This window comes from Crinia signifera, chromosome 4 (genome assembly GCF_055691185.1).
Source record: "Crinia signifera chromosome 4, ASM5569118v1, whole genome shotgun sequence".
In the NCBI taxonomy this organism is placed as follows: Eukaryota; Metazoa; Chordata; class Amphibia; order Anura; family Myobatrachidae; genus Crinia; species Crinia signifera.
Window position 1 is genome coordinate 12,272,984 of NC_139220.1, and position 25,270 is coordinate 12,298,253.

Consider the following 25,270-nt stretch of genomic DNA (forward strand, 5'->3'; position numbering starts at 1 on the left):
CTACCAACCACTACGGCCTGGTGGGAGAATATAATAGTGTGCCAGGCGCAGCGAGGTACAGTACCCAAAGCATGGCGAGTGCAGTGAGCCATGCGAGGGGGCACGGTTCACTTAGGAGGTTATTCTGGTTGCCATGCAGTGCTGCAAAGTTCGCTGCGTCATTTTAAGCCCGCCCGCCGCTCGCACAGGCCGCCACCCCCATTCGTGGGAGAAATCACCTGCACGGCTACGAATGGATGATTTGCATAAACATCCATTCGTAGCCTACGGGGCCAAACCCACTTAAATCGTTGGTTCCCATGGGCGACTACCTGCTGCTGCCGCCCCCTGCCCCCCTGCCCGCACTGGTCAGTGAGAGCGCCCGGCGAACGCTCTGCCCACCGTGGCAACCTGTGCATGCACATGTGCAATATGGAAACATTGCTCACCATTGCGAATTACAACGCTGCACATGGACCAGAACAAGGTCCTTAGACGGTGTCCATGTTGACTATGTCAACATTTTAGACAAAAAGGGAACTCAAGTCGACCTTTTCTTCCCATTGTCAACCTAATGCTTGTGTCAACCTTCCAACCCTGTCAACCATGTCGACCTTTTTCAGGTGTTGACCCAAGCCCTGTCATCCTTCAGTGGTCGACGCAGTGCATGTCAACCTAAATAGGGTGGACTCAGTGATCCGTACCTCTTGTAGCTGAATATTCCCAGTTTCCATAAGTACAATGCAAGGCGATAATAATAATGTGTATTTAGGTGGCTTTCACATGTTCTAAGTAAAGGACAATCCTTACACAGGAACGGGATTATTTTGGTTACTTTTATTGCATTACACGAAACGCATCACGTAACAAAGTACCTGTATATTCCAGGCCTGTGGCAGCATCTGGCCTATAGCGTAAGATGCGCTTGGGGTGTAAATATTTCACTGCAATGTTACCATTGGGGCGGAAGTGTTCTACCCATCACAATATACCCCCATATGTAGTTATTAATCCGGCACCTAAACCATCGCTTGCCCCTGTTACCGCGCCAAGGCGCCCGGGACTGGGGATCTTCCATCTAATATGAGGACATGTTGGAGAAGACACAATGTGGGGGGGGGGGGGGTAATACATTGGATTTGTGGGGTAACTCCCATGTTTTGGATGAAGGTGTCGTGGAGCCAGGATGGGAATCCGCCTCGTCTAGTATTCATCTTTGAATGGATATTTGGTGTGTTCCTTCCACCTGAGGGGTAACAGATTAGTTTTTTTTATGTATTTATAAGAATATAATACCTGGATTTAATTGACTCATTTATCGGACTTACTCCTCAAGGCTCAGGTAACGGACATTTTTGTTAAGGGAATCCAGACTTTTCATGTCGTCCTTGCTCAGTTCAAAATCAAAGACCTGGAAGGAATCGATAAAATGTCAGCTACAAATGTAGGAGGTACATTTACTGAAGTTTATCAAAATGAAAAGTGACGATGTTGCCCGTAGCAACCAATCAGCTTCTATGCTACAGGCGACATCATTGGTTGCTATGGGCATGGTACCGGTTGATCGATCTACCGCGTCTACAGCAGATCAATTGGTAGTCACCAAAAGATCATCATTCAATAGGTCGACAGGGTCAAACATGAGTTTTTCACAGTTTTTTTCATCTTTTGGACTTTTTCATACTTCACCATCTACGTGGTCTACAATTGTGAACGGTGCCGACTTATGTCGACCTTTTCGTGTATCTACCTTATTCAAGTCGATCTTTTGACCCTGTCAGTCTACAGTATTGCATGTCGACATTTTAGTGATGACCTCTTCACTGTCTACCTAGAGCAGGCATGTCCAAACGATGGCCCTCCAGCTGTTGTGAAACTACAAGCCCCATCATGCCTTGCCACAGTTTTGCTATTAAGGAATGCTAACACTATGGCAAGGCATGCTGGGATGTGTAGTTTCACAACAGCTGGGGGGCCACAGTTTGGACATGCCTGATCTAGACACTTTGGGGGATATTACTAAGATGGGACTTCTATTGCACATGGGATGTCCTCAGGACCCCACGCAGTGCATGTTTTCCAGGTCTCCACACAGAATCACAAGTGAAATAATTAGCTCCACCTGTTTCATCTTTTAAAATGTGTCAGTGAGTAATGAGTGCACCTTTCTGGTGACCTGGAAAACGTGAACTGTGTCGAGTTTGAGAACCACTGTTCAAGAAGGTGCTAAATAAATAAGGTAGATTCTGATTGGTTGAACATAGCAACATCCCAAGTGAAATACAACTCCCATCTTAGTAAATCCCCCCCCCCCTGTCTATCTAATAAGCCCCACCCCTTGCTCTGGGTAATAGCACATTTTGTTTGGAGGGTCACCTGGAAGTTCTGCTGGATCCGGGCTGGGCTGAAGCTCTTGGCGATGATGACCATCCCTCTCTGCAGCAGGTATCGCATCGCCACCTGCGCCGGGCTGCGCTCGTGCTTCTTGGCAACTGCATTTAGGACGGGATCTTCCAGAAGTTGAGGAGTATCTTGTTTAACCCTGTCAGACATCAGACGAGGGAGGGGAGATTTAGGATGAGGGTAATCACTATCATTTATTTTATCGTCATTCTTTTTTTAAATAAATCAATCGTCTATATATATATATGTCTAGTGTCCTTGAGTCTCCGAAACACCGCCATCTGCTGGCAGAGAGTGAAACTACATCTCATTCTCACACAAATAATAGAAGGTAGCCGACTAGCTTTCGAAGCTTTTGCTTTGAGAGGTCTTACTAGTTTATCATATGTATTCATTAGTAAGATTAATTCCAGTTGGGGTCCATTTATCATTTATTCAAACATGTGACAGTTAGGAGCTGATTGCCCCCCCCCCCCCCCCGCGTATCTGGCACATAGCCGATGTGTGCGACTTCTACAATTATATAAAATATTTCCATCCATTTTGCAAACAGCACTTAATCAGCCTTATGTCATTAAGTGAGTTAGGCCCCACTGGAACGCTGGCACAATAAGACATCCCTGAGGTGTTCCAAATTTCCTTAACTCTTGCCCAATCTCTGGGCATATCTAAATCATGACTCGATACGTTTATCAGTTCACTTATTAAAAGCCCTTCAAAATAATGGCTTCTGCAATATACTTTCACTTTGAGCTGTGACGTTTTTACTTTCACTTTGAGCTGTGACAGTTTTTAGCCCACAAACTCCCCACCTCACCTCCAGTCCCTATCTGCTCCTACCTCCAATCTTTGTTTTCCCAGCTCCCTCTCTCCATATCCAGAAAGTTTTAAACAGATCAGTGACCCACGCTAAAAATGGCTTTCACTTTCTGCTATGACATCTTTTAGCACACAAAGGAGAAACTTGGTCCGTTGAGCGCCCTCCAGTGGTCAGTGACGGAACTTCACCTCATAGTGGATCTGTAGCTAGGACATGGGTGTGGCTGACCCTCCCCTCCGCCTCCATGCACCATTTCCTGTGACAGGATTCTCATACTGGTGCTATTCAGTGAGCCGTCGCTGTTGCGGGTGATGGTGAAACCAATGCACATCTAGTGCGCCACTTTCCTCTGTGGCCCCTGGTGCGGCTACTAGCAATCTATGGGCCCAATTCAGACCTATTCGCTGTGCTGCAAATTTGTGACGATCGGATGCATGAGCATGGTACACTTGCTCAAGATTTCTGCGTAAAGACAGCCAGCAAAGGCTAGCCTCCGCTGGCTGGTCGCATGGTGATTGACACCCTGAGGCCGCTTTAGGGCGGTAACGCAGTGTTTTCTGGGCGTGCCCACCCCCTTCCCTCCCCTCACTGAATGAACACCTCCGCGAGTGTGAAATGCCCCGAAGGCGTCTATTCAGGGGGTTTGCACATGTGCATATTCACAAATGCGCAGACCCCACTATCGGCCGGGGGACCGAATTCGGCCCGCTACGAGCCGGTGTGAATCACCCCATAAGATACAATTCCCTGAAGTCTTATTATATTTGGACAAACAACGGTTTGTTTACTTTACCTCATGTATACTCCCAGAGAGAACGCTGATTACAGCACGCTAGGTAATGGCTGGTGCCCTAAGGGTTTACATTTACTGTTTACCAAAGCACCAATTATAATGGCGGTACAGGCTGGACGTGTGTCTGTAACTGTATTTACCTCAGAGCAGCACACACAGCGCAGCATAATGACCACAGATCATATGAACCTGGGAAACAACGACTTAAATAGAGGCTATGATGGCACGCTTTGTAACCAGAGTAATCGTCAGGCATTAAGGACCTTATTCTGGTTCACTCTGTAATCTGCAAAGATCGTATCTTACCGAGTCTCAGAGTGCCCGCCCAGCTGAACCCCCCACCACCACATCCACCCCTGGCATGTGCCCACAGCAGGAAAAATCATTCGATGGTCTGCAACCATTGAAGGATTTCTCCTGGGCCCGCAACTATAAGTCAGTGGAGACTAACATATAGGCGGGCTCCGGGATATAGACAAGTGATCAGCCTCCCGCCCCGGCACAATGCATCACAGCCGCATTTGCATGGGGATGACCATGAAACGCTGAATGTTCTAATATTCTCTGTACAACGCTGCGGAATCCATGTGCTCTATAAATATAACCAATTTTAATGGTTATTATTAACCAAAAATTAATAATAAATAATCCGTCAGAATTGTATGAAAAGTGCCCAAATCATATAAGTGGACGGGGGCCTTAATGTATCGCAACCAATTAAAAACTGGCTTTTATTATTTATCTTGCAATGGAAAGATAAAATTTCATTGCTGATTGGTTGCTTTCTGCGGACAGTTAGGACTTTTATTTATGCAGATCTAGGTGGAACCCCACAAATGGGGACACACAAGGGAAGAGGAACAAAAAGATCTGTGTAACAGTCCTTGGGCCAGATTCTCTAAGCTTCAAAAGTGATAAAATGGAGAGTGATAAACAGCCAGCCAATCAGCTCCTGTCTGACATTTTTCAAACACAGTCTGTGACATGGGAGGTAGGAGCTGATTGGCTGGCTGTTTATCACTCTCCATTTTATCACTTTTGAAGCTTAGAGAATCTGGCCCCTTATATTTAAGTAATAATTGTATTATAGCTCTCCCCGGACTGAGCAGTGCCCATTTACCAGAAGTAGAAGTGGACCAGTGGTGGAGTTGTCCATAGCAACCAATAAGCTTCTACCTATCAGGCATTTGTCTTCTCAATGCTGATTGGTTGCTATGGGAAACTCCTCCACTCTTCTCACTGATTGACACATCAGCCCCCTAGGCTCGCTCTTACCAGCCCTCCGCTCTGCTGGACCCCAGGACGCTGTACCCCATCAGCACGATGTCCTTGGCCTTGCAGAACTCCAGCATCTTACTCTGATTCAGGTATATGTGACATTCCACCTGTGGGGGGAGGGGGACGGATTACTCCGGATTTTTATTTTAAAACCAAACTGAAAAATAAATGAGGTGACCATGTGACTATACGGGACGGGGCGTCGCCTTTACACGCGCCCAGATCATCCGCGCTGTATACGTGTATACATCACATTTACCTGGTTAACGACCGGCTTGTGCTTCAGCCCCGGCATGCAGAGGATCAGCTCCAGCTGCCTGCGGTTAAAATTGGAGACCCCGATGGATTTGGTGAGCCCGGCGTCCTTGCAGGCCTCCATCGCCTAAATAAGGGAAATATAATCAGTCCTTAACACGTCCGCGTACATTAACAACGTGCAGAGGTCGACACTGAAAAAAAGTCGACATGCAAAAGGTCAACACATAAAAATGTCAGCAAGAGTTTTCTGTGTTTTTTTTGTGGCAACGGTAGCACGTGGAACCCCAATTAGTGTGGCGCATACCCTAGCATGACTCACTTCGTTATTTGGAATGCACATACATTCGCATGCAATGATATGCGGCTTGTCTATATTTTGTGATTAACTGCGACTATATCCGAATAACAAATAATGTTACTCTGTTTTCTGCAGATACAATTGCAGTAAAATACAGAATATAGGCATGCTGTATATCATGTTAACCAGCCATAACATACAGAATATAGGCATGCTGTATATCATGTTATATAATCGCAATAACATACAGAATATAGGCATGCTGTATATCCTGTTATATAATCGCAATAACATACAGAATATAGGCATGCTGTATATCCTGTTATATAATCGCAATAACATACAGAATATAGGCATGCTGTATATCATGTTATATAATCGCAATAACATACAGAATATAGGCATGCTGTATATCCTGTTATATAATCGCAATAACATACAGAATATAGGCATGCTGTATATCCTGTTATATAATCGCAATAACATACAGAATATAGACATGCTGTATATCATGTTAACCAGCAAAAACTGTTTGTGTGTCCAGTGGCGGCTCCAGTTCAAAATTCAAATAGGGGAGCAGCATCAACTGACAGTGAGGCAGTTTGCAATGGCAGTTGCTGTGCCTCGCTTATCAAGTATTTGTGATAAACGAAGTTCACATTTCCCTTAAAGCAACGTAGAGGCAGAGTAGTGCGGGGTTTGATAAGAGGCGCTAACTATGTAGTAAGTCCCTGGGCCCACAAATTCAGGCTACTGAAAACAAAGTATCATTGAATAAACACTCGGCATTGATGTGTAGCCACCGCTAGTTATATACACAACACTGTCACAGCGGAGGCCTTGACATTTCCACAGTCCAGCTGTTGTGCCAAAGAATGTGCGACAAAACCAATGTGATACATTTACTGATCTTCATTTCTTGCCTTTTTTTATTCCTTGTACAAATGTTGCAAACCCGGGCGAGAGATATTTCGGGGGTTATTCTGATTCACTCGGAGAGGCACAATCACTCTCTAATGGACAAAACCATGTGCACTGCAGGTGGGGCTGATGTAACATGTGCAGAGAGTTAGATTTGGGTGGGGTTTGTACTTCAAACTGATATCTATTTTGCAGTGTAAAAATAAATCAGCCAGTATTTAACCTGCACAGAAACAATAAAACACCCAACTGTACCTCTCTCTGCACATGTTACATCTGCCCCACCTGCAGTGCGCATGGTTTTGTCCATTAGAGAGTGATTGTGCCTCTCCGAGTGAATCAGAATAACCCCCTTAGTGAGAGGTGTAAACATCCCACCCTGACACCTGGGGGACCTCGTACTGTACCTTCCAGGTATCGCGGAGGTCGGTGTTGCGGAAGTCCAGTTTGCCTTTGTCATCCTTTGGAAGCGGATCGTCACCCGGCTGCAGCAGGACAGAGGAACACAACAGTCAGACAAGATCTCACATGCCCCAAAGCATTCAGGACGACTCTGCAATGCTACGTGACTAATACACCTGTATACCTGCCAAACACAGCACCACCCAGTATACAAACATTCCGTACCGGGGAATTAACACGTTATTGCACTTTTTTTTTTATTATAAAGACCTCATGTGTGCGAGTGGCACGTAATTCCGCCATTTATTTCTGAACATGAACAGCAGCTGCGATTGCGTCTATTTCACCGCAACTTGAAATCAGCCCCATGTACAGTATGACTCTTTCTTTCATAAACCAGATTTTAATTGTATCCATTATCACTTGTTACGTATGATAAATAAATACTGCATACTCTTCTCCGTCATTGGCCTCAAGCCTCTAGTTGTATGTTGATTGAGTCCTCACTACTTATATCCAAGCTGTAATGTGTATTGATCTCTGGCGCTCTGTATTTGTACTGTATTCTTGTTATTTATTCAATGTTATGCCAAGCTTTGTCTCCCTGTATTGTTCCTTTGTACGGCGCTGCGAAACACTTGTGGCGCCTTATAAATAAAATTATAATAATAATAATAATAAATGCTGCTGCAGCCAATCAGCTCCTGTCATTTAAAAAAAAGACATGACAGTTAGGAGCTGAATGGCAGGAGCACCATTTCCCCTGTACCCCTATAGGCCATCTGACCTTGCAGCTATCAGGCTAGCTGTATCCATGGGATGCAGTCAAAACCCCGACGGTCAAAATCCCGACAGGGACAAAATCCAGAATGGGTCATAATAACGACAAGGACAAAATCCCGACAAGGACAAAATCCCAACATTTAAACTCCCGACAGGGTCAAAATACCGACATATAGAATGTACCGGTGAAACAGTCAACATGACTTTCCGTCGACAGGTCGCAAGGTTGACATGGTTTTTTTCACTGTTTTTTGACCCGACATGTGCCGACAGGCAGTATTTCGTGCGCTACCATCCACTAGGGCGTGGTGGGAGAATAAAATAGTGTGCCAAGCGCAGTGAGGCACCGTGCTTGAAGCATTGCGAGCGAAGCGAGCGATGCGAAGGGCTGCGGTTCACTTCCAACTCTATCCATGTCGACTGTGTCAACATTCGGGTAAAAAAACCCAGTGAAACAGTGTCGACCTCGCAACCTGTCGACAGAAAGTCATGTTGACTGTTTCACCTGTACATTCTATGTCGGTATTTTGACCCTGTCAGGATTTTAAATGTCGGTATTTTGCCCTTGTCGGGATTTTAAACGTCGGGATTTTGTCCTTGTCGGTATTATGACCCATTCGGGATTTTGACCGTCGGGATTCATACCGAATCCGTATCCATAGTAACCAGATACAGGATGGGATGTACTAAAGAAAAAAATGTAAAGTAAAAAACACAATTTTCTGGGTTCTTATTACTAAATGTACTAAAGCCCCTCTTGTCGGGGCTTCGCTGCAGAGGGTTACGCCGGCTCTAGCTGCTGTAACGCCATAGCATAACTCCAAACATGATCCATTCCAGGAGGGACACAATGCTCTGCTCCTGTACTTCCTTGTCAGTGGCAGTTGCAGAGGTGGGACTGCACCACTGTCCAAAATTCAAATAGGGGAGCCACACCCGCCAGTGAGTCTCATACTGTGGTGTTTGGGATGGCAGTTGGTGGAGCTCCCCTATCAGAATTTTGGACTGTGCTGCAGCCCTGCAACTGCCACTGGCAGGGAAGTCCAGGAACAGAGCATCTTGTCCCTCCTGAAATGGGTCATGCTGGGAGTTCTGCCATAGCAGCCTATGGATCTTCTCCGCAGCACTGCTGTGTGATGGATGCAACACAGATCTCTCCCAGCATGCCCTGCGGCCGCCAACGTCTCTGCGTATGGGCAGAGGGACTCCCAGGTCACAGACCCAGGTGTCCTGGCACCCTCGCATGATGGGCAGTGAGGTGTACCTCCGATGCTTGGTACAGTATATGCCGCCCTTAAGTTGATCTGCCGTCAGTTACCCATTACAACCAATTATAAACGGAGATGTGCTGTAGTCCCTAGCAGCCAGGTATATACTGAAATGTGTTGTTACCCTTAGCAACCAGATAGAAGATGAAATGTGCTGTAGTCCATAGTAACATAGTAACCATATTTACGAACAAACCTTAAGATCCATAGGTGTGTGAATAATGAAGAGATCGATGTAATCCAGCTGGAGATCCTTCAGCGTTTTCTCCAAGCCTTTACGGACCCGGTCAGGGGTGTGGTTGTTAGACCAAAGCTGTTAAAATAAATTAGGGAATTTACTGGATAACTTGATTTAGGAAGTTAAAACCTATCACATTTTATACCAAATGAAAGGTCCTGGTTCGTAAATATCGGCGCTGTGATTGGTTGCTTCATTGTGGCAAAACTTCAGCATGTAATTTACAATGCATCTCCATTGTGCTCTGGAAAATGTGACCTTGGTGAAGTCTCACAATGTACCTTTCCGGGTGACCTGGAACATGCGACCTGCTGTGTGGTCTGGAAACTGTGACAGTTATGTTCAGCCACCCACTAAGCAGAGGAGGGGGGTTATAAGGGATAAAGGCCCTTATTCTGGTTGGTGCGGTAATGTCCGCGTGCGTTCGTGCCGCCGATGTTTTGTGTCTGCGCATGTGTAGAGGCGTCTCTGCGCATGTGCGAGCGGGGCGTACGGCCAAATTCCGCATGAAATGTGTACACTACGAACAGGGGGTGGAGAGGGGAGTGAAGGGCTGTTTGGGCTCATTACCATATGCATACGCCCCGCGTTTCATTCGCGTTCCCATAGCCGGCCTTAGGCATAGGCAAACTAGGCAATTGCCTAGGGCATTTGATATGCCTAGGGGCATCAGCAGCTTTTGCTGATTAAAATGATATGCAGCATGCCTATATTCTGTGTGTGAGTGAGACTGTATCTGCATATGAAATAGTGTATTCGTGGAAATCACTGTCAAATAGCATTCCATATGCAGGTACAGCCACAGTCGCTCACAGAATATAGGCATGCCGCATATCATTTTAATAATTGGAAGCTCCTTGTGTGTGCTGGTCATAACAATGCAAATAAGATGAATTTTCAGCAAAAAGGCACCCAACGTTAGCAGAACTGGGCAGGAGCTGCATGGCCTATTGAGTCAAGATGTATGAGGAAACATCTCTAGCCAAGTAGAGGCAGAGGTCACAGTGTTAGCGGCTGTGCGAGTGCATTATGTGTGTCATGTATAAATGCATTAATAATGTGTTACATATGTGTAATAGGCATTATGTGTGTCATGTGTATAAGGGCATTAATAATGTGCAACATATGTGTAAGGGGCATTATGTGTAGGAAGGGCATTAATAAAGGTTGGCATAATGTGTAAGGGGCATTATGGTCATAAGGACACTAATAATGTGTGTCATGTGTAAGGAACATTACTGTGTGGTATTATCAGGGGTGCCAAGAGAAAGGGGTAGGGGGTACAAATTACCCAGGCCAAAATCTGATGGAAGGGCCCAGTGGGGGCCACGGGCCCCCTCCCCTTAAGTGACATCAGCAGCTGCAGCTCTTCTCCTCTGCCCAGCACACACTGCTTTGTGCTGGGATGCAGTGTGGCCATGGAGGTGCTTAAAATACAATATTTTCTCAGGATTTTTTTCTAAGGGTATAATGTGACTAATGTGAGGAGTAATGTATATAAGGTTAGGTGGTACTACTGTGTGATGTAACGTGAATAAGGGACACCATCGCATGATATAATGTGAATACAGTTGCACTACTGTGTGGCATAATTTGAATTGGGGGTACTATTGGGTAGCCATGCCTCTTCCCAGCAAGAACATCCCTGTTTGGGCTGCGCACCGAATGTGTGCGCTGTTTCTAATTAAAAAGTTTGCGAGTAAGGGCAGCAAAATGATGACTTCTATGATGAGGGTTGATGGTGCTGGGAAAGGGAAGCAGGGTCAGAGGCAGAACTAGTGGCGGTGCTAAGGGGCACCAGCTAAAATCTTGCCTAGGGCATCATTTAGGCTAGGGCCAGCTCTGGGCGTTCCCATGAAAACGCTGGGCGTACGTATGGTAATGCGGCCGTGACGCACGTGTAGGGGGCGGACATATGACATTGCCGGATGTCAGCTGCCCGCCCAGATCCCTGCTTTTGCACGGAGAAATGCCCGTGTGGTCTGAGGTTGCGGGAGCTGGGGGATCACTCGGTCCTGCATTCGATGGTCTGCGACCATCGAATGATGGGGGAGGTTCCAAGAGATGGAGGAGGTGTATCCGTGAGAAATCCACTCGTGCTTCGTGCGGTCAGCGGCTTACCGCATTCGGACGGAGTGAGCGATCCGTACGAAAGGCGGGGTTTAGGACGCACGGTCCTGCCCGCATATTCGGCTCCGTCCGCACCGACCAGAATAAGGCCCAAAATGACCTGGTTGAGCCATTTCCCACTCTCCCTGTTTCCATAGTTACCTTCCCAGTATAGAAAATGTCCCCTCTCTTCACTGTCCCATCCGCAATCTTCTCCCTGATGGCCTGGCCAATTGCATCCTCGTTGCCGTATATAAACGCACCGTCAATGAGGCGATATCCAACATCGATGGCGACCTTTGTGGCGGCGCAAGCTTGCTCCTTGGTGTACTGCAAGAAAGGAGACAAAGATCATGTTCCGTGTTTACCAGTCACCGTATTTAGAATTTCCCTTGTATTTTTACTATTTGGCCAATTAAGTCCCGGGGGGGGGGGGGGGCACACAGCGCACACTGAGCCCATTTTTCCAATACTTATCCTTCTGAGTTAAATGGCGACGGGAGCACTGCTGGGATCTGGAAAAAATGGCGATACGTGACGGAAAAATGCCACGTGACGGAGGCTGACAGTGTGGGCTGGAGGTTATGTAATTTGTAGTCTGACATGTGTAAACACTGAGACGGAAGAATAAAGGCTAAGCTTTGTATGTCATGGCTATGCCCTCACCTGACCCTTTGTAATACAACAGCAGTGTGTACAAAAGCGATGGACATGAATGCGTACTGTATTCCTGCCAAGACACAGCTGCTGGAGGAGAGACCAACATAAAGGCAGTATTGTGATAAGAGATGGCCTGCAGTAAGGATGGGATTAGAAACCATCGATGGTCTATGGCTAGTGCCAAGTTATTCCACCATCGATGATAGAGAACCAAATGCTCTCAGGCCTTCGATGGTAGCTATGGGCCCAGCGCTTTTGGGGTAGAAAATCTCAGCAGGGGTGGAGTGTAGAAGAGGTGGTACTGCAGCAGTGCTCTCCTACCTCCACCCCGGGGGCAGCAAATCTCAGCAGGGGTGGAGTGTAGAAGAGGTGGTACTGCAGCAGTGCTCTCCTACCTCCACCACGGGGGCAGCAAATCTCAGCAGGGGTGGAGTGTAGAAGAGGTGGTACTGCAGCAGTGCCCTCCTACCTCCACCCTGGGGGCAGCAAATCTCAGCAGGGGTGGAGTGTAGAAGAGGTGGTACTGCAGCAGTGCCCTCCTACCTCCACCCCGGGGGCAGCAAATCTCAGCAGGGGTGGAGTGTAGAAGAGGTGGTACTGCAGCAGTGCCCTCCTACCTCCACCCTGGGGGGCAGCAAATCTCAGCAGGGGTGGAGTGTAGAAGAGGTGGTACTGCAGCAGTGCCCTCCTACCTCCACCCTGGGGGGCAGCAAATCTCAGCAGGGGTGGAGTGTAGAAGAGGTGGTACTGCAGCAGTGCCCTCCTACCTCCACCCTGGGGGCAGCAAATCTCAGCAGGGATGGAGTGTAGAAGAGGTGGTACTGCAGCAGTGCCCTCCTACCTCCACCCCGGGGGCAGCAAATCTCAGCAGGGGTGGAGTGTAGAAGAGGTGGTACTGCAGCAGTGCCCTCCTACCTCCACCCTGGGGGGCAGCAAATCTCAGCAGGGGTGGAGTGTAGAAGAGGTGGTACTGCAGCAGTGCCCTCCTACCTCCACCCCAGGGGCAGCAAATCTCAGCAGGGGTGGAGTGTAGAAGAGGAGGTACTGCAGCAGTGCCCTCCTACCTCCACCGCGGGGGCAGCAAATCTCAGCAGGGGTGGAGTGTAGAAGAGGTGGTACTGCAGCAGTGCCCTCCTACCTCCACCCCGGGGTAGCCAATCTCAGCAAGGGTGGAGTGTAGAAGAGGAGGTACTGCAGCAGTGCCCTCCTACCTCCACCCCAGGGGCAGCAAATCTCAGCAGGGGTGGAGTGTAGAAGAGGAGGTACTGCAGCAGTGCCATCCTACCTCCTGAGGGCAGCAAATCTCAGCAGGGGTGGAGTGTAGAAGAGGTGGTACTGCAGCAGTGCCCTCCTACCTTCACCCCGGGGGCAGCAAATCTCCGCAGGGGTGGAGTGTAGAAGAGGTGGTGCTGCAGCAGTGCCCTTCTACCTTCACCCTGGGGGCAGCAAATCTCCGCAGGGGTGGAGTGTAGAAGAGGAGGTACTGCAGCAGTGCCCTCCTACCTCCACCTTGGGGGGCAGCAAATCTCAGCAGGGGTGGAGTGTAGAAGAGGTGGTACTGCAGCAGTGCCCTCCTACCTCCACCCCCAGGGTAGCCAATCTCAGCAGGGATGGAGTGTAGAAGAGGAGGTACTGCAGCAGTGCCCTCCTACCTTCACCTTGGGGGGCAGCAAATCTCAGCAGGGGTGGAGTGTAGAAGAGGATGTACTGCAGCAGTGCCCTCCTACCTCCTGGGGGCAGCAAATCTCAGCAGGGGTGGAGTGTAGAAGAGGTGGTACTGCAGCAGTGCCCTCCTACCTCCACCGCGGGGGCAGCAAATCTCAGCAGGGGTGGAGTGTAGAAGAGGTGGTACTGCAGCAGTGCCCTCCTACCTCCACCTTGGGGGCAGCAAATCTCAGCAGGGGTGGAGTGTAGAAGAGGTGGTACTGCAGCAGTGCCCTCCTACCTCCACCCCCAGGGTAGCCAATCTCAGCAGGGATGGAGTGTAGAAGAGGAGGTACTGCAGCAGTGCCCTCCTACCTTCACCTTGGGGGGCAGCAAATCTCAGCAGGGGTGGAGTGTAGAAGAGGATGTACTGCAGCAGTGCCCTCCTACCTCCTGGGGGCAGAAAATCTCAGCAGGGGTGGAGTGTAGAAGAGGTGGTACTGCAGCAGTGCCCTCCTACCTCCACCGCGGGGGCAGCAAATCTCAGCAGGGGTGGAGTGTAGAAGAGGTGGTACTGCAGCAGTGCCCTCCTACCTCCACCTTGGGGGCAGCAAATCTCAGCAGGGGTGGAGTGTAGAAGAGGTGGTATTGCAGCAGTGCCCTCCTACCTCCACCCCAGGGGCAGCAAATCTCAGCAGGGATGGAGTGTAGAAGAGGTGGTACTGCAGCAGTGCCCTCCTAACTCCACCCCGGGGGCATCAAATCTCAGCAGGGGTGGAGTGTAGAAGAGGTGGTACTGCAGCAGTGCCCTCCTACCTCCTCCCCGGGGGTAGCCAATCTCAGCAGGGGTGGAGTGTAGAAGAGGAGGTACTGCAGCAGTGCCCTCCTACCTCCACCTTGGGGGGGCAGCAAATCTCAGCAGGGGTGGAGTGTAGAAGAGGATGTACTGCAGCAGTGCCCTCCTACCTCCTGGGGGCAGCAAATCTCAGCCGGGGTGGAGTGTAGAAGAGGTGGTACTGCAGCAGTGCCCTCCTACCTCCACCCCCAGGGTAGCCAATCTCAGCAGGGATGGAGTGTAGAAGAGGAGGTACTGTAGCAGTGCCCTCCTACCTTCACCTTGGGGGGCAGCAAATCTCAGCAGGGGTGGAGTGTAGAAGAGGATGTACTGCAGCAGTGCCCTCCTACCTCCTGGGGGCAGCAAATCTCAGCCGGGGTGGAGTGTAGAAGAGGTGGTACTGCAGCAGTGCCCTCCTACCTCCACCGCGGGGGCAGCAAATCTCAGAAGGGGTGGAGTGTAGAAGAGGTGGTACTGCAGCAGTGCCCTCCTACCTCCACCTTGGGGGCAGCAAATCTCAGCAGGGGTGGAGTGTAGAAGAGGTGGTACTGCAGCAGTGCCCTCCTACCTCCACCTTGGGGGGCAGCAAATCTCAGCAGGGGTGGAGTGTAGAAGAGGTGGTACTGCAGCAGTGCCCTCCTACCTCCACCCCCAGGGTAGCCAATCTCAGCAGGGGATGGAGTGTAGAAGAGGAGGTACTGCAGCAGTGCCCTCCTACCTTCACCTTGGGGGGCAGCAAATCTCAGCAGGGGTGGAGTGTAGAAGAGGATGTACTGCAGCAGTGCCCTCCTACCTCCTGGGGGCAGCAAATCTCAGCAGGGGTGGAGTGTAGAAGAGGTGGTACTGCAGCAGTGCCCTCCTACCTCCACAGCGGGGGCAGCAAATCTCAGCAGGGGTGGAGTGTAGAAGAGGTGGTACTGCAGCAGTGCCCTCCTACCTCCACCTTGGGGGCAGCAAATCTCAGCAGGGGTGGAGTGTAGAGGAGGTGGTACTGCAGCAGTGCCCTCCTACCTCCACCCCCAGGGTAGCCAATCTCAGCAGGGATGGAGTGTAGAAGAGGAGGTACTGCAGCAGTGCCCTCCTACCTTCACCTTGGGGGCAGCAAATCTCAGCAGGGGTGGAGTGTAGAAGAGGATGTACTGCAGCAGTGCCCTCCTACCTCCTGGGGGCAGAAAATCTCAGCAGGGGTGGAGTGTAGAAGAGGTGGTACTGCAGCAGTGCCCTCCTACCTCCACCGCGGGGGCAGCAAATCTCAGCAGGGGTGGAGTGTAGAAGAGGTGGTACTGCAGCAGTGCCCTCCTACCTCCACCTTGGGGGCAGCAAATCTCAGCAGGGGTGGAGTGTAGAAGAGGTGGTATTGCAGCAGTGCCCTCCTACCTCCACCCCAGGGGCAGCAAATCTCAGCAGGGATGGAGTGTAGAAGAGGTGGTACTGCAGCAGTGCCCTCCTAACTCCACCCCGGGGGCATCAAATCTCAGCAGGGGTGGAGTGTAGAAGAGGTGGTACTGCAGCAGTGCCCTCCTACCTCCTCCCCGGGGGTAGCCAATCTCAGCAGGGGTGGAGTGTAGAAGAGGAGGTACTGCAGCAGTGCCCTCCTACCTCCACCTTGGGGGGGCAGCAAATCTCAGCAGGGGTGGAGTGTAGAAGAGGATGTACTGCAGCAGTGCCCTCCTACCTCCTGGGGGCAGCAAATCTCAGCCGGGGTGGAGTGTAGAAGAGGTGGTACTGCAGCAGTGCCCTCCTACCTCCACCCCCAGGGTAGCCAATCTCAGCAGGGATGGAGTGTAGAAGAGGAGGTACTGTAGCAGTGCCCTCCTACCTTCACCTTGGGGGGCAGCAAATCTCAGCAGGGGTGGAGTGTAGAAGAGGATGTACTGCAGCAGTGCCCTCCTACCTCCTGGGGGCAGCAAATCTCAGCCGGGGTGGAGTGTAGAAGAGGTGGTACTGCAGCAGTGCCCTCCTACCTCCACCGCGGGGGCAGCAAATCTCAGAAGGGGTGGAGTGTAGAAGAGGTGGTACTGCAGCAGTGCCCTCCTACCTCCACCTTGGGGGCAGCAAATCTCAGCAGGGGTGGAGTGTAGAAGAGGTGGTACTGCAGCAGTGCCCTCCTACCTCCACCCCGGGGGCAGCAAATCTCAGCAGGGGTGAGTGTAGAAGAGGTGGTACTGCAGCAGTGCCCTCCTACCTCCACCCCGGGGGTAGCCAATCTCAGCAGGGGTGGAGTGTAGAAGAGGAGGTACTGCAGCAGTGCCCTCCTACCTCCACCCCGGGGGGCAGCAAATCTCAGCAGGGGTGGAGTGTAGAAGAGGTGGTACTGCAGCAGTGCCCTCCTACCTCCACCCCGGGGGTAGCCAATCTCAGCAGGGGTGGAGTGTAGAAGAGGAGGTACTGCAGCAGTGCCCTCCTACCTCCTGAGGGCAGCAAATCTCAGCAGGGGTGGAGTGTAGAAGAGGTGGTACTGCAGCAGTGCCCTCCTACCTTCACCCCCGGGGGCAGCAAATCTCAGCAGGGGTGGAGTGTAGAAGATGTGGTACTGCAGCAGTGCCCTTCTACCTCCACCCTGGGGGCAGCAAATCTCCGCAGGGGTGGAGTGTAGAAGAGGAGGTACTGCAGCAGTGCCCTCCTACCTCCACCTTGGGGGGCAGCAAATCTCAGCAGGGGTGGAGTGTAGAAGAGGTGGTACTGCAGCAGTGCCCTCCTACCTCCACCCCCAGGGTAGCCAATCTCAGCAGGGATGGAGTGTAGAAAAGGAGGTACTGCAGCAGTGCCCTCCTACCTTCACCTTGGGGGGCAGCAAATCTCAGCAGGGGTGGAGTGTAGAAGAGGATGTACTGCAGCAGTGCCCTCCTACCTCCTGGGGGCAGCAAATCTCAGCAGGGGTGGAGTGTAGAAGAGGTGGTACTGCAGCAGTGCCCTCCTACCTCCACCGCGGGGGCAGCAAATCTCAGCAGGGGTGGAGTGTAGAAGAGGTGGTACTGCAGCAGTGCCCTCCTACCTCCACCCCGGGGGCAGCAAATCTCAGCAGGGGTGGAGTGTAGAAGAGGTGGTACTGCAGCAGTGCCCTCCTACCTCCACCCTAGGGGGCAGCAAATCTCAGCAGGGGTGGAGTGTAGAAGAGGATATACTGCAGCAGTGCCCTCCTACCTCCACCCTGGGGGGCAGCAAATCTCAGCAGGAAGGAGTGTAGAAGAGGTGGTACTGCAGCAGTGCCCTCCTACCTCCACCCCAGGGGCAGCAAATCTCAGCAGGGGTGGAGTGTAGAAGATGCAGTACTGCAGCAGTGCCCTCCTACCTCCACCCCGGGGGGACAGCAAAAGTGTTGCCAGCCCCCGCCAGTGGGCGGCTCCCGCCAGGGACGCGCACACATAAGACGCTTGCGCGTCCTGTGGCAATGGAGCATGCCCCGGGTCCCCGCCGACGGACCCCATCGCCGCTGTCGCCGGCGGTCCCCCTTGCCGCCCCGATTCCCCCCCCCCCCCCCCGAACCCTGTCCGTCTCCCAGTATTACAACATCTGCCCCTTAGACTAGTGATGGCCATACTTGCCATTGCCATCGATGGTTACCATCAATCACAATAGTGCAACTGGTCATCCATTTTCTTTGACTGATTGGCCGGTGGGCCAATCAAAACCCAGGGGCGGGGTTTTTCACGAGTGCCGGAAGAAAAATATTTGTTTTATGCTTGACATCGATGGAGGGAAACCCTCTGGTTCTCCTTCATCGTTGGCAAAATTATTCTACATCGGCCATAAACTATCAATGATTTCAAATCATCGATGGTCAATGTCCATCCTTACCATAGACCTGGTTGCTGTGGGATAAATTGACTAAAGCTTCGAAAACGCAGCCAATCACATTCTATATAATTATTTCTCTATTGTATCCTAGAACATGATAGACAGAATCTGTTTGGTTGTTATGGGCAACATCCCAACTTCACTTTTAGTAGCTTTTGTAAATTTACCCCGAAGTCTCCCACCCCAAACTGCCCAGTGCCCACTGTGCCCAGGGAGACTGCCACCTTCTCCCTCTCTACTAGCCGCTGACTAGTAAGGTCGGCAGTCCCAGCGTGAACAATCGATGGTTTAATCTGTCGATGGTAACACACCAAATAGATGTAAGGTACAAGTAGAACAAAGGGCCTCATTCAGAGATGTACGCAAATCACACAGCATCTGTGCCTTGAAATACGGGAGCCGCAGGAGGGGTGGGCTACGCAGGAGGGGGTGATTGTGTAGCCGCAGGAGGGGTGGCTACGCAGGAGGGGGTGATTGTGTAGCCGCAGGATGGGTGGCAATGCAGGAGGGGGTGATTGTGTAGCCGCAGGAGGGGTGGCTACGCAGGAGGGGGTGATTGCATAGCCGCAGGAGGGGTGGCTACGCAGGAGGGGGTGATTGTGTAGCCGCAGGAGGGGTGGCTACGCAGGAGGGGGTGATTGTGTAGCTGCAGGAGGGGTGGCTATGCAGGAGGGGGTGATTGTGTAGCTGCAGGAGGGGTGGGCTACGCAGGAGGGGGTGATTGTGTAGCCGCAGGAGGGGTGGCTACGCAGGAGGGGGTGATTGTGTAGCCGCAGGAGGGGTGGCTACGCAGGAGGGGGTGATTGTGTAGCCGCAGGAGGGGTGGGCTACGCAGGAGGGGTGATTGTGTAGCCGCAGGAGGGGGCGATTGTGTAGCCGCAGGAGGGGTGGCTACGCAGGAGGGGGTGATTGTGTAGCCGCAGGAGGGGTGGCTACGCAGGAGGGGGTGATTGTGTAGCCGCAGGAGGGGTGGCTACGCAGGAGGGGGTGATTGTGTAGCCGCAGGATGGGTGGCAATGCAGGAGGGGGTGATTGTGTAGCCGCAGGATGGGTGGCAATGCAGGAGGGGGTGATTGTGTAGCCGCAGGAGGGGTGGCTACGCAGGAGGGGGTGATTGTGTAGCCGCAGGAGGGGTGGCTACGCAGGAGGGGGTGATTGTGTAGCCGCAGGATGGGTGGGCTACGCAGGAGGGGGTGATTGTGTAGCCGCAGGAGGGGTGGCTACGCAGGAGGGGGTGATTGTGTAGCCGCAGGAGGGGTGGCTACGCAGGTGGGGGTGATTGCGTAGCCGCAGGAGGGGGTGATTGTGAGCTGCAGGAGGGGGTGATTGTGTAGCCGCAGGAGGGGTGATTGTGTAGCCGCAGGAGGGGTGGCTACGCAGGAGGGGTGATTGTGTAGCCGCAGGAGGGGTGATTGTGTAGCCGCAGGACGGGTGACTACGCAGGAGGGGGTGATTGTGAGCTGCAGGAGGGAACGGCTACACAGGAGGGGGTGATTGCGTAGCCGCAGGAGGGGGTGATTGTGTAGCCGCAGGATGGGTGGCTACGCAGGAGGGGGTGATTGTGTAGCCGCAGGAGGGGTGGCTACGCAGGAGGGGGTGATTGTGTAGCCGCAGGAGGGCTGGCTACGCAGGAGGGGGTGATTGTGTAGCCGCAGGAGGGGTGGCTACGCAGGAGGGGGTGATTGTGTAGCCGCAGGAGGGCTGGCTACGCAGGAGGGGGTGATTGTGTAGCCGCAGGAGGGGTGGCTACGCAGGAGGGGGTGATTGTGTAGCCGCAGGAGGGCTGGCTACGCAGGAGGGGGTGATTGTGTAGCCGCAGGAGGGCTGGCTACGCAGGAGGGGGTGATTGTGTAGCCGCAGGAGGGGTGGCTACGCAGGAGGGGGTGATTGTGTAGCCGCAGGAGGGAACGGTTACACAGGAGCAGATTAAACTTTAAATTTTACAAGAAAGGTTTAAGTTTACTATGACCTATTAGGGCATGGCAAAACTGTAGCAGGGCATGCTGGCATGTGTAGTTCCGCAGCAGCTGGAGTGCCACATAATGAATACCTCCCCCCCAAAAAAATAGAGACAGAGTTTAGATAAATAAAACACAGACACACACAGACACAAAAACACACAGACACACACACAAACACACAGACACAAAAACACAGAGAGACACACACACACACACAGTGTCACACACACACACACACACAAACACACACACAGACACACACACACACAGACACAGACACACACACACACACAAACACACACAGAGAGACAACCGGCTCATAATGAAGGGTAGACAGCCACCCCCCCCTGCACCCACTCACCGTCTCTGGGGCGTAGGTGCCAAAGGCAACCAATGGCATTTTATGTCCATCATTTAATAAAACCCGGGAGTCCTTTGTGAGAGCCATAACAGATCGTATCTTCGCAGCCTGTGAGGGACACTGCACACTTCTCACCACAGCACTGGTCTTATATTGTTGGCACAGGTACCCACCCCTCCCTACCCGCCTGCAGGGACTGAGGCAGCTCCCTGGCACACCGCCAGCCCTGAGCCATACCGGGTTCTGCAGTGTCATTGTGATTATGATTAGGGTGAAATGTACATTATAACAATGGGTATAATCCATCCGACTAGCTGCTAGGAACAGTCCAAGGCTTCCAAAACTGTACCCATGATTATCCCTGTTTTACTTTCCAGCCGCCATAGCAACAGGTGATGTCAGAGCGAGTCCTGAACGCTCCCCCCATAGAGGTGAGGCACAGGAACTTTGCTTTTATTTTTATTCTGCATGCTGCACTGTAACACTTACACTCTATTCTAATTCACACTCAGGTAACATCACCCCCCAGCACACAGGTAACATCACCTCCAGCACACAGGTAGCATCTCCCCTAGCACACAGGTAGCATCACCCCCCAGCACACAGGAAGCATCACACCCCAGCACACAGGAAGCATCACCCCCCAGCACACAGGAAGCATCACGCAGATAACATCACCCTAGCACACAGGTAGCATGACCCCCAGCACACAGGAAGCATCACGCAGGTAATATCACCCCAGCACACAGGAAGCATCACCCCCAGCACACAGGTAACATCACGCAGGTAACATCACGCAGGTAACATCACCCCAGCACACAGGAAACATCACCGCAGCACACAGGAAGCATCACCCCCGGCACACAGGTAGCATCACCCCCCAGCACACAGGAAGCATCACCCCCCAGCACACAGGAAGCATCACGCAGATAACATCACCCTAGCACACAGGTAGCATAACCCCCAGCACACAGGAAGCATCACGCAGGTAAAATCACCCCAGCACACAGGAAGCATCACCCCCAGCACACAGGTAACATCACCCCAGCACACAGGTAACATCACCCCCCCAGCACACAGGAAGCATCGCCCCCGGCACACAGGTAACATCACCGCAGCACACAGGAAGCATCACCCCCGGCACACAGGTAACATCACACAGGTAACATCACCCCAGTACACAGGAAGTATCACCCCCAGCACACAGGTAACATCACCCCCCCAGCACACAGGAAGCATCACCCCCGGCACACAGGTAACATCACACAGGTAACATCACCGCCAGCACACAGGTAACATCACGCAGGTAACATCACCACCCAGCACACAGGTAGCATCACCCTCAGCACACAGGTAGCATCAACCCAGCACACAGGTAGCATCACCCCCAGCACACAGGTAGCATCACCCCAGTACACAGGTAGCATCACCCCCAGCACTCAGGTAACATCACCTCCCAGGACACAGCTAACATCACACACTCCTCCCCCCCCCCCAGCACAAAGGTAGCATCACCCCCCAGCACACAGATAGCATCACCCCCCAGCACACAGGTAGCATCACCCCCCAGCACACAGGTAGCATCACCCCCCAGCACACAGGAAGCATCACCCCCCAGCACACAGGTAGCATCAACCCCCTGCCACACAGGTAGCATCACCCCCCAGCACACAGGTCGCATCACCCCCCCCCCCCCCCCCAGCACTGAGGTAACATCACCTCCCAGGACACAGCTAACATCACACACTCCCCCCCCAGCACAAAGGTAACATCACCCCCCAGCACACAGGTAGCATCACCTCCCCCCAGCACACATGTATCATCACCTCCCCCCAGCACACAGGTAACATCACCTCCCCCCAGCACACAGGTAACATCACCTCCCCCCCCCAGCACACAGGTAACATCACCTCCCCCCCCAGCACACAGGTATCATCACCTCCCCCCCCAGTACACAGGTGTCATCACCTCTTCCCAGCACACAGGTATAATCACCTCCCCCAGCACACAGGTATCATCACTTCCCCCCAGCACACAGGTATCATCAACCCCCCCCCCCCCAGCACACAGGTAACATCACCTCCCCCAGCACACAGGTAACATCACCTCCCCCCAGCACACATGTATCATCACCTCCCCCCAGCACACAGGTAACATCACCTCCCCCCAGCACACAGGTATCATCACCTCCCCCCAGCACACAGGTATCATCACCCCCCCCAGCACACAGGTAACATCACCTCCCCCAGCACACAGGTAACATCACCTCCCCCCAGCACACATGTATCATCACCTCCCCCCAGCACACAGGTATCATCACCTCCCCCAGCACACAGGTATCATCACCCCCCCCCAGCACACAGGTAACATCACCTCCCCCAGCACACAGGTATCATCACCTCCCCCCAGCACACAGGTATCATCACCCCCCCCAGCACACAGGTAACATCACCTCCCCCAGCACACAGGTAACATCACCTCCCCCCAGCACACATGTATCATCACCTCCCCCCAGCACACAGGTAACATCACCTCCCCCCAGCACACAGGTATCATCACCTCCCCCAGCACACAGGTAACATCACCTCCCCCCAGCACACAGGTATCATCACCTCCCCCCAGCACACAGGTATCATCACCTCCCCCCAGCACATAGGTAACATCACCTCCCCCCAGCACACAGGTATCACCACCTCCCCCAGTACACAGGTAGAATAGAGTAGTAACCTGACACAGAAACCACATTATTTTGTTACCTTTTATTGCATTACAAAACACTGCATCATACAATAACCATCTGTACAAGTCCAACATCCATTGTGTGGGAAGCCGCCCATTTATTAAAGCAGCAACAATTCAAAAGCCAATACCAACCTGGTTTAGTCTTGTAAAGGATTGCTGCTTTAATAAAAACGGGCAGTTTTGCACATAAGCCCCGCCCCTCCAGAACTCGCGGGCTGTTACATTCATCCCCTGTACATTTAGGGTGTCTTGAGCACTTGTTTAAGATTTAGGGTATATTGTTATCACTGGTGGAAGAAGGGCTATATTCCCCACACTCTGCCCACATAGAGCAAACTAGCAATGAATTGGACTTTGCAGTCAATACTCTGAAACCAAAACCATCGCTTGTCCCAAGGCACCCGGAAGTCACAGTGTGGGGAGTAATCCCTATGGCCGCTGGATTTATGGGGTAACTCCCATTTCCTGGATTATGCTGTCGTTGAGCCAGGACGGGAATCCGCTCACCCTAATATTCATCATGGAATGGATATTTGGGGTGTTCCTTAAATCTGCGGGGTAGGAGATAAGTTACTGTAAGTATGTTTTCATGTATTTAAAAATATTTTTATAATTTACTAAAATGGCAGACTTACTCGTTAAATCCCAAGTAGCGCATATTTTTGTTAACGCCGTCCAAACTTTTCATGTCCTCCTCGCTCAGTTCAAAATCGAAGACCTGGAAGAAATCGATAAACACTCGTCAGCTACAAATGTAATCCGCGCACGTCGAGCGCACCATGGTCGCCACTAGCGCGCTCGTCAGAAAGGGAAGAGGGGGGTGATAACAGAGACCAAATATTTGACATTTAAAATGTAACCTATTTTATTGGATTCAAAAAAACGTTTAAATTATTTTGTGGTCTATGTACTAAGTCTAAGAGAGAGATATAGTAAACAGAGGTAAACTCCCAACCAATCAGCTCGTAACTGCCATGTTATAAGGGGTGTTAAAATGACAGTTAGGAGCTGACTGTGTAGTACTCTAGGGGTAATTCAGATCTGCTCGCTAGGCTGTGTATATTTTGCTAGTACATCTTCCCTATTGTCACCTGGAAGTTCTGCTGGATCCGGGCTGGGGTGAAGCTCTTGGCGATGATGACGACCCCTCTCTGCAGCAGGTATCGCATCGCCACCTGCGCCGGGCTGCCGCTCGTTCTTCTTGGCGATCGCGTTTAGAACGGGGTCTTCCAGCAATATAGGGGAACTTAGATCAACCCTGTTAGACAGCAGATGAGAGAAGGGACATGCAGGTAATTATATTAGTTTATAGCACCTAATGTGTATTAATGCATGGTGTCATTGTTTTACAATAATACATTAGTCTTATGGGACCGGTTCTGCTGTGTGGTGCTGTAACTCTATCATCAGGTTATTTGTCTTGTATTCAGTAACAGTGACACCTAGTGGCTACATCAGCAACTGCAACTAGTGCCTGATTCTGATTTGGAAGTAAAGCAAAGAAAAAAGCAACTTTATGTGAGAAACTTACTAAGATGGGAATTCTGTTTCAGATGGAATGTTGCTGGGGCCAACCAATTAGATATCTCTTATCTTCTAGAAGGTGCAAACTAAATAACAAGTAGATTCTGATTGGTTGCCCATATGCAACATCCCATGTGAAAATGAACTCCTGTCTCCCTATATATGAAACAAATAAGGTAGCAATGAAAGGGGAAA

General features: G+C 51.4%; 1 protein-coding gene and 1 pseudogene across 2 annotated transcripts in view; both read right to left on the reverse strand.

The window, feature by feature from the left end:
- Window positions 1-801: 801 nt before the first annotated feature.
- LOC146073721 (aldo-keto reductase family 1 member C1-like) lies at window positions 802-20,968 on the reverse strand. Its single transcript, XM_083181118.1, has 9 exons — window positions 20,810-20,968; window positions 11,713-11,880; window positions 9,400-9,516; window positions 7,158-7,235; window positions 5,533-5,655; window positions 5,271-5,380; window positions 2,356-2,521; window positions 1,308-1,390; window positions 802-1,225 (listed from the first exon to the last, which is right to left on the reverse strand). The coding sequence occupies exons 1-9, from the start codon at window positions 20,894-20,896 to the stop codon at window positions 1,183-1,185; spliced, it is 975 nt and encodes a 324-aa protein (XP_083037244.1). The 5' UTR covers window positions 20,897-20,968; the 3' UTR covers window positions 802-1,182.
- A 2,585-nt stretch (window positions 20,969-23,553) lies between these two features.
- LOC146072907 (aldo-keto reductase family 1 member C1-like) overlaps window positions 23,554-25,270 on the reverse strand; it is a 12,468-nt pseudogene continuing 10,751 nt past the window's right edge. Inside the window, exons 5-7 of the transcript XR_014473268.1 lie at window positions 24,643-24,809; window positions 24,187-24,269; window positions 23,554-24,102 (exon numbers count right to left, since the gene is read on the reverse strand). The product of XR_014473268.1 is annotated as an aldo-keto reductase family 1 member C1-like (transcript). The remainder of the gene's footprint in view (window positions 24,103-24,186; window positions 24,270-24,642; window positions 24,810-25,270) is intronic.

Bases quoted from the DNA above. Each gene is read 5' to 3' on its own strand.
- LOC146073721 (XM_083181118.1), bottom strand. From the start codon at position 20,896: ATGGCTCTCACAAAGGACTCCCGGGTTTTATTAAATGATGGACATAAA. The intron at 7,236-9,399 runs GTTTGTTCGTAA...GTCCTGCTGCAG, and splicing joins ACACACCTATGGATCTTAAG to CCGGGTGACGATCCGCTTCC. The intron at 5,381-5,532 runs GTAAATGTGATG...CTCCCCCCACAG, and splicing joins ACAAGCCGGTCGTTAACCAG to GTGGAATGTCACATATACCT.